The 13,549-nt window shown below is 38.9% G+C and overlaps 1 protein-coding gene across 1 annotated transcript; it reads left to right on the forward strand.

Moving 5' to 3' along the window:
- Positions 1-4,925: 4,925 nt before the first annotated feature.
- On the forward strand, positions 4,926-12,831 carry LOC139460538 (uncharacterized). The gene is made up of 6 exons (XM_071242006.1): positions 4,926-4,943; positions 9,090-9,365; positions 9,739-9,766; positions 10,101-10,304; positions 11,832-11,950; positions 12,580-12,831. The coding sequence occupies exons 2-6, from the start codon at positions 9,162-9,164 to the stop codon at positions 12,712-12,714; spliced, it is 690 nt and encodes a 229-aa protein (XP_071098107.1). The 5' UTR covers positions 4,926-4,943; positions 9,090-9,161; the 3' UTR covers positions 12,715-12,831.
- The last annotated feature ends 718 nt before the right edge of the window (positions 12,832-13,549 follow it).

Below are 13,549 nucleotides of genomic sequence, written 5' to 3' on the forward strand. Positions count from 1 at the left end.
GGGTGAGGGCACAGTAAGGTTAAACCGTGTCCACCAGACAATCTCAGGTGGCTAACGCATCAAGTCAGCTCTATTTATCAGCGCGTCAATTTTTTTTACATTTTGAAAAAAAGAAATTAAAAAAATCTTATTTAACAAACCTACACATTACTAAATACAAAACTTTATAACCCGTTCTAGACTTTGTTCCAATTAACCTGGACCATTCAACTCGCTCGCGAAGGTCGAAGGTCGTATACGACTTTAAAGTCAATACATCTACAGTGTACAAGTAACTTTTAAGTGTATCATATACATCTACAGTGTACAAGTAACTTTTAAGTGTATCATATATATTCATGATAAGCAATTATTTTCGTTCCTAATTCGAATGAGCACATTCTGAGGCTGAATCTGCAATCGGACAAACAAAATATTTCTTAGTACAATGCAAACGATACAAACGTAGTGGCTGATAATAGAGACAATGATTAAATAATCTGCAATATATCATTTGTTCTCGTTCAATCTATTGTACATTTTGAGGTCATTGTAAAGTTTCAAGGGGCACTAAAATGTTGTGGTATTGTGAATGGATTTAGTATATGAATAGCGAAAAACAGTCACCATATGCGTTGTACATGTATAACTTGTCTTCCAACACCACGCTTGTGCCGAGGCCCATGGTCATAAAACTAATCGGTCACATAAAAGGATCAGCTAGTTTCTCCGATATGCCGCTGTACTTGCTATGGTTTACTCACAATTGACAGACGACCTAATCATCAGACAGACCAGTCAAGTGTGTCCAGTGTACCTGCCTGGTTTTACCTACTAATTACTGAGCTGCCCAATACTGTAATACTGTGGGCAGAGAAAGCTACTCCAATTTGTTGAGTGATACAGATTAACCAGATTATGATTGTGTTTGTAAGTTGCGTTTAATCTGTGTCGGGTTGCAGGTGTTTTATTAGGCAAGACCAGGGGTAGTATTTTCAATGAAACCTTTTAACCGTTGAGTTTGTTTTGCATTCATTTCATTAAATACATTGTTAGGTAGAATAATAACACGTTATATAGATTAAACATCTCCCTAACCTGAGTATAATCTCACATGTACTCTAAGTACCATACTATATTACACTGAGGAGACATTGAGTATAATTTTTTAGGGGGCATTGTATGCTCTCGGAATGATTTTACACAAATCCCTGCGTCAATGGACCCGTGAAGATCCGGGGTAGAACAAATCTTCTGCAACCCATTCTTGTCGTAAGAGGCGACTACCGGGATCGGGTGGTCAGGCTCGCTGACTAGGTTGATGCATGTCATCGGATCCCAATTGCGTGGATTGATGCGCATGATGTCAATCACATGATTGTCTGGTCCAGCCTTGATTATTTACAGACCGCCGTCATATAGCTGAACTATTGCTGAGTGCGGCGTTAAACAACTAACAAACAAACAAACAAAACTTTGAGGAATTCACAACAATCACTATGACGTATGCCTATCTTGCAATCAACCTGAATCCAGTTACTGGAAAGTCAAACCAGGGCTCGGTTAAAACAAGAATTGCAGTTAGATCCGCTATAGGTTGTAGATCTCCTGTAGTCGAGAGATGCAATAGCGAGGCAGAACTATGTCAATTTATGAGGGACAGACAGCTACTCGAACAAATATTAACAGAGCAGCCAAAGAAAAAAATGAGTCATATACGAAAATAGAAATCATATCAACACAAAAAGGGAAAGTGTAAGTGTACTAAACCTTGCATTAGATATGTGTACCCTACGCACACACATGAATCCCATTCGACAGTCTACAACACTCGAGAAACTTTCAAACAAGTTCGGGTATCCCTTGTGTTCAGGCAAGTTATTTAGTTCAATGATTTTGTGTTAAAATCCTTTTCAATTTGCTTTCACCATTTTCCCTATTCCATGCATGTTTATGTTGCTACATCCTATTGCTCGTGTTCACATAATAAAACACTTTAATGTTTCTCCTTCCTAATCTAACGTTATAACATTTCAGGTCGTTACCATCATCTAATACACAAAAGATGATACCAAGACATATTTTATTCGGTTTAATGGTCTATGCGGTCTTACAACTATATGTTTCTGTTATGTCATGGTATAGTGATTTTAAATCTTAAATGTTGCTTGATATTGTTTGGACAAACAGTTGTGTGCAGTGTCCAATGTGATACTCCTACGTAAGTATATAAAAGGATGTTCGTTTAGTCAATTGACATGTGTTCATTTTAAACAAGGATTAGTGTGACAGGACTACTAAGTTTGTCATCCAGTATAATGCACTTCCTCGATTAGCATAATTAGAACAGAGTTTGTAATTAGTTATATGCGGACTCCAGTAAGCTAAGGCAGCCAGCATCAGTGGAGAGTGTGAGCAGCTGGAGAAGAGGCGAGCAACTCAATGTTATTTATGAATTTGTGGAATTTTAATAAATATACGAACGCCTGTCACAAAAATGTAGTTGAACAAAGAACACACAGAATCGCAGATTTTTCTGTCGTACATTTGAGGGTGAACGTGAACGAAGCCGTGCAGGGTGCCTTACATCGATTTTGCTTCAGAACACACAGTGAGCTCAGTTAAGTTTATTAATGATGATATTTGTATTCATTTCACAGATATTTCACAATCAATGTTTATTGTATTTGTCAAAACAAAAGTACAGTTATCTGGCACATACTATTTGATACCAGTCAATTATGCATATATAGTTTGTTTGTTTTTTTAACGCCGTACCCGGAAATATTCCAATATACGGCGGCCTGTAAATGGTCGAATCTCGACACACAGTGATTGACTCCAGTGATTGACACCAGTGATTGACACATGAGGATCGATTCAAGCAATAGGGTTATCACATATAGTCAACCACATCACCAGTCTGACCACGACTTAGTCGCCTCTTTCGACCAGTACCCAAACTTTGAAATATCTTTTACCTGCATCTCTTCAGGAAACCATCTTTCCTCAAATACTTGCCCATGTTCAAATATATGCAACTTGTAGCGAGTCAAAATTCCTGTTACTGGTAATAGCAAAAAGAAATGATTAAATTTCTACCCTTTGAATCGTTTGTAAAGAAATTTAATTTACAAACTAATAAGGGTGAAACGATACACCGATATTCCGATGCATCGTGATACTTGACCCACGATACGATATACGATAAACGTGGGCCCATTTATTGATACGCCACGATACGGAACGCAAATCTCAAGTACAGCGTTTCCTCGCTATTGTGAGTGAGTGAGTGAGTGAGTGAGTGAGTTGGGTTTAACGCCGCTTTTAACAGTATTCCAGTTATATCACGGCGTCGCTATTGTGCCTTTCAATAAACCGCTAACTTGGTTATAGCGCGCGGTAACACATGGCTCCTCAAAACGTACTTACATTTTTAATAAGCTCAGGTTTTGCACCGACAGATGTTTTTCCCCATCTCATAAAACATTATCAGCTGATCCCCGCAAGCACATAATAATGGAAATACAAGTCGGCAAGTCCGATCTGAAGTACGCAATTCAATACCATTATTATACTATCTTGTTATTAAAACGTGTTCATTATATATCTGGACTTGTGTTTGTAATATATTTTATCAATTTTACTCAAAATTTCATTTAATATTGTTTTCATTAAGTTAGGTGAAATCGTGTGTGAAGAGATACAGCAACCACGGTCAGATTACAGCTTTTGACGCATTGAAACGAACTTTAGTTGCTAGAGAATGGATACATATATGAAAAAAGGCCCTACTTTGACTCGTCAAAAGTCTTATTTGTTGCAATTTGGCTAATATATTTCAACATAACGTTTTCGCAGTCGAAATACATGTAGCACGGGAAGTCCCTAGGGTGACTGGTCAAATTGTTCCTTACGTAAAAGTATCCTGCAACAGCAATCACCAGTACCCAAAAGCTACACTTGTGGTTCTTATAATTTTAAATATATATATAGTAAAAGCTGCAACTAAGGTAACACGATATTGGAATATATTATTCCTGATAAAACAAAAAATTCAGATACAATTTCTTCGACCATTGCATCAAAATTCTTTGACGTTGTATCACTGGTGGAGCACATTAATTTTTTTCTGGTGTTTGAACTTTGAATTGTTTTTAAGGAAAGATAGATAAAGTTCCACTTTAAAGCTGAACAACTTCGGAAGTCTTGTTATTATAAAATAATTTTGACTGTTCCAAAATCATGAAAGGTTCAATCTTGACATGCTTTAAGTCTTGTTTTTTTATCACTGCGTATCGAGATACGTATCGTATCGTGACCAGAATATCGAGATGCGTATCGTATCGTGACCTTCCTGTATCGTTGACCTTCTTGACATACTTGGGCATTATAAACTCCATAAAACAATACTGCAGAAACAAATGCATCAATTGGAAGAAGTTGAGACCACTCTTTAAGTCTATTAGCTCCTTTAATATAAACACTTACAGAAATGTGAAAAAGGCACTCAATACTTTTACAAACGTTTGGTTAAGAAACATTGTGTAAAAATATCAACGCTCCATAAAGTTGGAAAATGTTTTTAAAGTAGAAATATCTTTAGAGGACTGGACAAACTATAACTGCATACCCTTTAGGTGCACTGCAGATACTAATTTAGACAGATTCTTTAAATGTTGGACATCATGCCATTCACATTTTGTAACATGAAAGTCACCGTTTTTCTGTTTCGTCAAAACAGTATGAAATGCATCACATGAAAAAGAATGTTTAAAAAAAGGATGCATCGCCAACACAGCACTTTGTTTCCAGAATATGCATAGAGAATAGTTGAACACGTGTGCTGCTTTATGCTGACATGCGCAGTGGGACTTTCAGTTGGAAACCCACGTATATATATCGCTGCAGTAACCCTCGGCAGCAGTCACTAGCCAGTATTCAACGTTGTCACAGTCAGAAAGGTAAAGTATACAAACTTCTCAATTGTTCACAAATATGATTATGATTATGATTATGATTATGATTATGATTATATGTGTGTTGATGTGATCAAGAGCAGTACAGACAGCGTTACTTTAATTATTAACTAGATATATACAGAGAGCCCCAACAGCTCTATAGAGTTCAGTCGTCATAAATAACCATTGGTGTTTCAATTCCTTTAATGAATTGCAAAAGAGAGACAGATAGGCGGAGCGAGAAAGAGAGCAAATGTGCGATAGCATAAAGAGCGCAGAAGACGTTACAAGTGTCACAAATAATCCCGCCATGTCTATATATTATTGCACAAAATTAACAGAACTGATGATGTAATGATATGAATACATCCACCGGCCATGATCTATTTATGAAAGAAATGTGCATTAATAATGACAAAGTTACATGTATATGCGTGTTGAATATATACCCACACGCAAAAGAAACGCAAGTGGTTTCAAGCAAATAGGTAACAAACACGGAACCATAAATTGATACGAGTTATAGCATGTAGTGAAGCCTGATGGTGCTATCAATATTTTTGGTTGCATTTTGGAAGTCCGAGTTAAAACGCAACATAAAAAAACGAATCGCCAAAACGCACCATTTCAATGAATATGTGGGTATCATGCACCCATTTCTCGAGAAATCGAAAATGCACGAACTGTCACGAACTGTAGTGGGTATAACACTGTGGCCGATTCTTGGACCTACCACTCCCTGGTCAACAATGCCACGCAAAACTCAAATTCAGAGAAACCAGGCTATCGGCCGTTTGGAAGCTGGAGAATCTGTCCAAGATGTTGCCCGTCATTTCAATGTTAACATAACCACAATGTACCGTTTCCTGCATCGATACAATGCTACACAGACCACATATGACCTTTCTCAGAGCGGTCGTCCTAGGGTCACCACAACTCGACAAGATTACCCGTCAACACAAGCGACATCCATTCCTAACTGCAAATGAAAGTGCTCGACAGACCATAGGAACACACAATCTCCGTCTCCGTTCCAACAACCTCAAATGTCGCCGACCAGCATGTCGTCCTGTTCTCCAATCACGGCACCGACATGCACAACTTCAGTGGGCACAGGGTCATCACAATTGACGTCATCGTGAGTGGAGGCGTGTCATCTTCTCTGATGAAAGTCGCTTTTGTGTCTCCCATGCAGACGGAAAAGTCAGAATTTGGCGGCGTCGTGGTGATCGTTTCTCTGACAGAAATGTTGTGGAAAGGGATCCATTGGGTGGACCTAGCGTCATGATATGGACAGGGATTGGACTTAATGTAAGACTTGGACCCATCTGCTTTCTGAATGTTGGTCAGGGTCGGGGACACGGCGTCACTGCTCAGCGGTATATCGATCATGTGATCAGACGCCACGTTTTTCCATTTTGTGCACAACATCAACAACACATTTTCCAGCAGGACAACGCTCGTTCCCATGTTGCCAGAGCTACCATGGCCTTTCTGCAACAACACAACATCCGTGTTCTACTGTGGCCAGCCCTCAGCCCTGATCTGAACCCTATCGAACACTTGTGGGATGAGGTTCAAAGGCGTCTGCACAATGTGCGCCCAGTCCCTACAACTGCCGATGAACTACGTACAGCTGCTCTGGATGTGTGCAGGAGGATCCTTAGGGCCTTCACAAATCGTGTGATCCACTCAAAGTACAGTGATCAATGCTAATGGTGGTCACACAAGGTATTGACTCACATTTTGGGCATTGACCCGAAACTGTGTAAGCCCTTAACATTTGAAAAAAAAACAATTATGGCATCTGCCTTTTAATCCTTTAAACTGTCTTCAGTAAATTTTTTGTCAATCTTGCCCTATTAGTATTTCTTGTCTTTAAAGTACAGTGATCAATGCTAATGGTGGTCACACAAGGTATTGACCCGAAACTGTGTAAGCCCTTAACATTTGAAAAAAAACAATTATGACATCTGCCTTTTAATCCTTTAAACTGTCTTCAGTCAATTTTTTGTCAATCTTGCCCAATTAGTATTTCTTGTCTTTACTGTTAAAATTAATAACATGTATACGGCATACTCGACTTGCGTTCCTTTGCATGTGAGTATATTTATTGGAGATTATACCTGATAAATGGCAGACACCCGGGCGTGAGGCATCATCGTAGAAACATTTATCAATAATGGACAATTAAATAAATAAAAAATAAAGGAAATAATACAAGCACAAAAAGTTTCAATGATGAGAGGATTCTATAGAAAGTCATCGAAAGGACATGAACTACTCTCCAACTGATTATTTGAATATAACTGAAAACCTGGAAGGAGTTATCATCCGGGTCGTTCGCAATACGTTCTACCGCGACCTTCTGTCAGCCTGTTGGGACTTTACTTCTAGATTAGAGAATGGCAAAAGTAAAAATAGTAATATAACTTCGCAAAATATCTGGTATAATAAAAACATTCTAACAGATAGAAAAGTAAACCAAACCCAACTTGGAATGAGAAAGGGGTACGTTATGTGAATGACCTGCTACAGGTTTTATTTAATTAAGTTTAACGCAAAAGCAAATTACTTACAATATAAAAGGATTATAAGCGCATTAAAAATGTTTTCCACAAATAATATTGAATTCGAAAACCTAAAAATACAAGAAAATCCTATCCAACACTGTGCCACCATGACATGAACAGATATGCATTCTACTGAGTAGTACTTACTGTTCACATTGATGCAGAACCAGTATTTTCACCATCAATGTTTATTGTATGTTTCAAAACAAAAGTACAGTTATCTTGCACATACTATTTGATACCATCCATTATACATACATTGTTTGTTTTTGTTTGTTTGTTTTTTAACGCCATATTCGGCAATATTCCAAGATACGGCGGCCTTTAAATGGTCGAATCTCGACACACACTCCAGTGATTGACACATGAGGATCGATTCAAGCAATAGGATTATAATTTTTAGTCAACCACATCACCGAGCTTGACCACGACTTAGTCGCCTCTTACGACCAGTACCCAAACTTTGAACTGTCTTTACCTGCATCTCTTCAGGAAACCATCTTTCCTCAAATACTTGCCCATGTTCAAATTTATACAACTTGTAGCGAGTCAAAATTCCTGTTACTGGTAATAGCAACTTTCCGGATAAGTATATTTATGGCAATTTCAAAAGGTTGTCAGAATGATTAGTGATTAGTTCATACACTGTAACACTTTAGAGGTGAGGTGAAATTGGGTTTAACGTCGCGTCCATGATTATTGAACTTATATAGCGACGTGCATGTACGTGTGTGGGTGGCTGCTTGTACTAGTCCGGACTAATGCCGATTTATAGTGCTAGCTCACTGAGGTACAATGCCGCAGTTTAACATGAATACCCCCTCAGACACATTATACCGACTTCGAGCCGACCAGTCCTTGTTTTAGCCCCTTAATGCCGAACGTCAGACAGGGTAACAACAAGTATCATTTTTTAACGTCTTTTGGTATGACGCGGCCGGGGATCGAACCTTCCGCTCTCCCGGTGGACCACGGAGGCGGTCCGTAAAACTTTAGAAGAATCAAGTCGACCTGGCTTCCTTTTTGATTGATTCTTGATTCTCGTCAATATTCACGCTTGTTGGGTTGTTTTAAGCTGATGACAAATAACTGTTGATGTATTGATAAGTCTATATTTGTCAAGGCCAAAGCAGGTGATATTTTTTATTAACATTCATAACCGATCCTTGACATAATGATCTAGTGGTCTCTACCACTGGACCACGGAGGCGGTCCGTAAAACTTTAGAAGAATCAAGTCGATCCTTGACATAATGATCTACCGATAGTCCACATGCAGCTTCAGTGTCCCTGGCAACTTGAAATCAAATCACACAGTATTAGAACACGAAGGCTTCGTGTCAGGATGGTTAAGTGTCTGTCTGTTTGTTTGAATGTTTGCTTGTGTGTTTTGTATCCCCACGCTAAGCAATATTCCAGCTATGTGACGTCGGCATGTAAATCATCGAGCCTGCACCAAGCAAACAAGCGATATGAGAAAAGCCTCGTGTCTTGTTAAATACACAAATGTTTTGATACTTTTCACAATCTGCTTATTAATGTCTACAATGATATGGCAAATATATTTTTGTCCTTAGCCAGAAATTAAAGGCGGAACTCAAATAAACCTGGACTTGCGGTTTGTGCGGAGAAATTACGATTTTACAACAATGTTCATACTCTTCGTTGGTCTCCTCACCCTGTCGTGTCTCCCCCGGTCGGTTCTCGGCTCTGATGATGAAAGAGACGCCCGTCTGTACAGAGTTGACATCACTCTTCCGCCTAAAGAGGGGAGGGACGAGACGGCAGACATAATGCAGATTAAGGCAACAGTGGAGGGTCTAACTGACATCAAAGTTCTATTTTCATTTAAGGTTAGTGAAATTGTTGCATCGCCATTTTGTAACGCGTAGACCACATCAGGTTGCTTGTCATAAGAGACGATTCAATTTGGATCAGGTGGTCAGGCTCTGTGCCTTAGCTGATTGCAAGTGATCTTGCCCCGATGGTGTTGATCCTTGCTCATCACGTGTTTGTATATTGGTTGCACCAAAGCATTATGTTATTCTCAGAGAAACAACCATGTTGCTAATTACAACAGACTTTGATCGGAATGTCGGTCCTTTAATCTTTGCCCATAGATATTAACAGTCTGCTTGAATACCGCTTATCTTGCCTCAGAAATATTCCACCTGTCACTTAAATCCGTTACTCACACATATTAACAAATTGCTGTTTGTTTAACAGGAAGTCGGGAACCCAAAGGTATTGCTTGGTAAGTTCGATTATAAACAATTTTCTCCATGTTTCTTCACAACAAACTTACTTTACTACACAACACAAATCCCATTGATGGAATATGTAACTGTACTACGTAACTAGCTAGCATCGCCAAATCTGAACCAAACTTCATTAATCGTGAAGGACATTTGACTTTGTCCAATCATCGTCCACAGATGCAGTATGACACAATGGCTTTCAGCGTGGGGTCATGACGATCATTCAGAAACTACATTATAGATAGAACAGCTATCCTTTCTTGTCAATTGACGTGTTTATCTCCTATGTTTGTTTACAAGACAAAGGAAAGAAATATCTGTTTATTTCAGTTCTTGATGTTGAGAAAGCGTGCAGCTGGCCACAGTTGACAACCTTTCTGTCACGAAAGGGCTATGAGGTGAAGACAACCCCAGTGTACTACTGCAGTGACTACGCCCGGGAACTTGGGGTCAATATGACGAGAGACATGTATGCTTCCTCTCTCAAGGATGATGAGGACTTACTTTTTGGCAGGCAGATATTTCATGTCAAAGGTATGCCTGGCACTTAAGCTCTTAGAAACAAATTATTAAATGTAAGCATTATGTATATAGTTATACATATGTGGTTGGAGCATCAGTCACTGTACTTGCATCCCTCGTCTACAGACGAACGTTTCCTTGACAACCGCAAGTGTTGATATAAAATGGATGTGACCACGGCAGCCCTTCCAGCGAGTACAAACATTGTCCAGGAACAATAACGCGGTAGCACTGTAGTTCACCTAGTTATACATTCAACTGTTTGATATGTCAGCATACGAAGTACATGTTTCCGGTATACATTTGCGTTGGTTTTCAAAAGGGATATAAAGCAGACATAACCAAATTGTGGATATTATTCTCACCGGTCGGGCACTAAATCACAATAGATACTTCTGGCTGAATTTTCAGGATAAATCTCTCAGAAGAACCTTTTTTGTAAATTTAGGATTAGCTTACATAATTTTAATGTTCAGTTTCTACGTAAAAAACCCTCAGATGATGAAAATAGTGTATGTAGATATTGTAACAAGGGTTGTATTGAAAATGAAGACCATGTCTTTCACTTTTGATTATTACCAGACTTTACAGAATCATTATATTACCCAACTACAGGATATGTATGACGGTTACCTGTCACTTCGAAATATTCTTAACTGAAAAAATGTCAATGTAATAAAACTGACTTCTGTATACCTGTATAAGATATTTAAATCTAGACTAAATTTATATTGTACTGACATTGTAATATAGGCAATATGGCCAACATTACCGAATACATCTGTCTGTCTGTCTGTCTGTCTGGTCATTGGACAGAAGACCCCTCTTGAATTTTGGGATGCTGTTGGACATTTGCTGACGCTGAACTGAAAACTGTGATCAGTGTGTATTATGTATATAGCGCATTTTGCAATAATGTAATGAGTACTTCAAAAAGTCTGATTTCTAGTATGATTTGATGATTAAAAGTGCATAATAACCCTATCCTGTAAATTCCCCCAAATGTGTGTTTTCTGGTCTGTTCCACTTCAATGAAAGGTAAACAGGTAACTATTGCTTGACTAACCAACCTTGACTTATCCTGGTATAAGCTTTCTGACAAACGGGGTCTGACAATTGGCACAACTGTTGTATGTCGGATTCTGAATTTCATTGGAGGCAGGTAAGTCTACAGGTGAACTTGTTTTACATTGAATGAACATTATTATCACCCAAGTCACAAATAGCTGACATACTTTACAGCTGGTCTTTTCTGGTGGATTTTTTTTAAAGCTATCGTATTTTAATTGGTTCCTAAGTTATTCCTTGGTGTCCCAACTCATATGGCAGTGACATCTTCTGATAATTTGGATGGCGGATGAAGCTATGCAGCTCAGTCGAAAGTGGCTCATACTAACGCAAACGCATACAACACACTATGAATCACACTGTTTCCCACCCAATCTCAAAATACACAATCCTTTGCACGTTTTGTTGATAAAATCTTAAAGTTCCCATTTCAGGCAAATGTATATCATCCCACTCATACTTACATTTCAGATTTAACAACAGCTGAGTTCGACGAGAAGATGAAACAGATGTTTGTGAGGGAAAAGGTCATCTTAGAAGCAGGCCAACGGGGGGCATGTTTCAGGACTCTAGCAAGCCTTCCAGTTGAGGTAAACCATCTTGCACAAGTCATTAATCCCCTGATTTGAATCTGTTTGTTACCACCGTAACTAAAACGGTCAACGTCAAGACATCCTCCCACGTCAAACCTCACGTAATGTAACAAATACTATTGAAAGATGCGTAAATCCAACTCACTCACAGGTCATTGTTCTGTCCATCTCACTTTGTTTCCAATGAATTATTGGGTTCCACCATTTTGGTTGCAGATAAGATTAAGCCTCTTTTATATATTAATGTAACATTGATGTTTCTGGGCGTGTTATAGCTATGGTCGTTAATCTTTATAACTATCGATTAATTTTGTCCACATAGTTCAACGTTGTATGTGTTCAGTGTGAAGGAACTGGTGGATGGTGTGTGTATGCAACGTGTTTTTTGATCTAATGTAGGTACGAAATACTTGGACAGCGGAATACACATGGAATAATAAAACGATTGTAGTCTCTATCGGCAAACTCTGTGTGTGTGTGTGTGTGTGTGTGTGTGTGTGTGTGTGTGCCTTCCTCCATAATTAAGCTGATACACCATTCATTACTATTGTTTTAATATAGATAATGTGCTGGTTATCCTTCTTAATAACATTTAACAATGACTTCATTCTCCACCATTATTTCAGCTGATAAACTTCAGCCCAATTAGTCCGAGCAGAGTAGACGCGATGGGGGAAATCTTACATGGCCCTGAGATCTATGACGTGGAATTGACTCGCATGCAGAACCTGGCTCATTACTCGCAAGGGTGCCAGGGATAAGACGTACTTTCCCGCACAACCTATATTTGGTCAAATTGACAGAATAAGCATTAGATATGATGGTCCACTAAAACCGATAGATCTTGAAACCAGATTATTCAACAGAAATACATTTAAACCTGTACACGTAATTAATTGCATGTAATGATCTTTGACTGAATAAACCCTGGCATTGCTTTCATCTTTCCTTTTAATTCATTAATGTCCTATGCGGCGGAATTTTTATGATGTGAAACTCGGTGAATATGGACGGTACAGTTTTCAGAGAATTGTGAGGCGACTATGCATGTCGCAAGAGGCGACTAACTAGATCGGGTGGTCAGGCTCGCTGACTTGATTGATGAATGTCATCGTATCCAAATGGATCGATGCTCATGATGTCAATCACTGGATTGTCTGGTCAAGACTCGATTATTTACAGACCACCGTCATATAGCTGGAATATTGCTGAGTGTGGGGTTAAACAACAAACGAACAGAGAAAGATGCGAATCCAGCTTGAGATAACTGTCATCAAACATAGCTGAGATCGAATTCCAGGGCTGCGATTGGCTATTCCATGGTGATACCCTGAGGTCAGATAATAAGTGAGTAAGTGGTTTTACGCCGCCTATAGCAATATTCCAGCAATATCACAGCGGGGGACACCAGAAATGGGTTTCACAAATTGTACCCATGTCGGGAATCGAAACCGGTCTTCAGCATGACGAGCGAACACTTAAACCACGAGGCTACCCGACCGCCCCTGTCAGATAATGACCATCTACTTTACTGAATGTAATTTTATTGAGACATCCTCGAATATCAAGCAAATTATTTCTCCATTCTATTATGTT

Source organism: Haliotis cracherodii, unplaced genomic scaffold, assembly GCF_022045235.1.
Source record: "Haliotis cracherodii isolate W230 unplaced genomic scaffold, xgHalCrac1.p SCAF_14, whole genome shotgun sequence".
Taxonomy (NCBI): domain Eukaryota; kingdom Metazoa; phylum Mollusca; class Gastropoda; order Lepetellida; family Haliotidae; genus Haliotis; species Haliotis cracherodii.

What these genes read in the sequence shown, in the direction of transcription:
- LOC139460538 (XM_071242006.1), top strand. Translation starts at nt 9,162, where the DNA reads ATGTTCATACTCTTCGTTGGTCTCCTCACCCTGTCGTGTCTCCCCCGG. An exon ending in GAACCCAAAGGTATTGCTTG is followed by an intron (nt 9,767 to 10,100) that starts GTAAGTTCGATT and finishes TGTTTATTTCAG; the next exon opens with TTCTTGATGTTGAGAAAGCG. An exon ending in TAGCAAGCCTTCCAGTTGAG is followed by an intron (nt 11,951 to 12,579) that starts GTAAACCATCTT and finishes CCATTATTTCAG; the next exon opens with CTGATAAACTTCAGCCCAAT.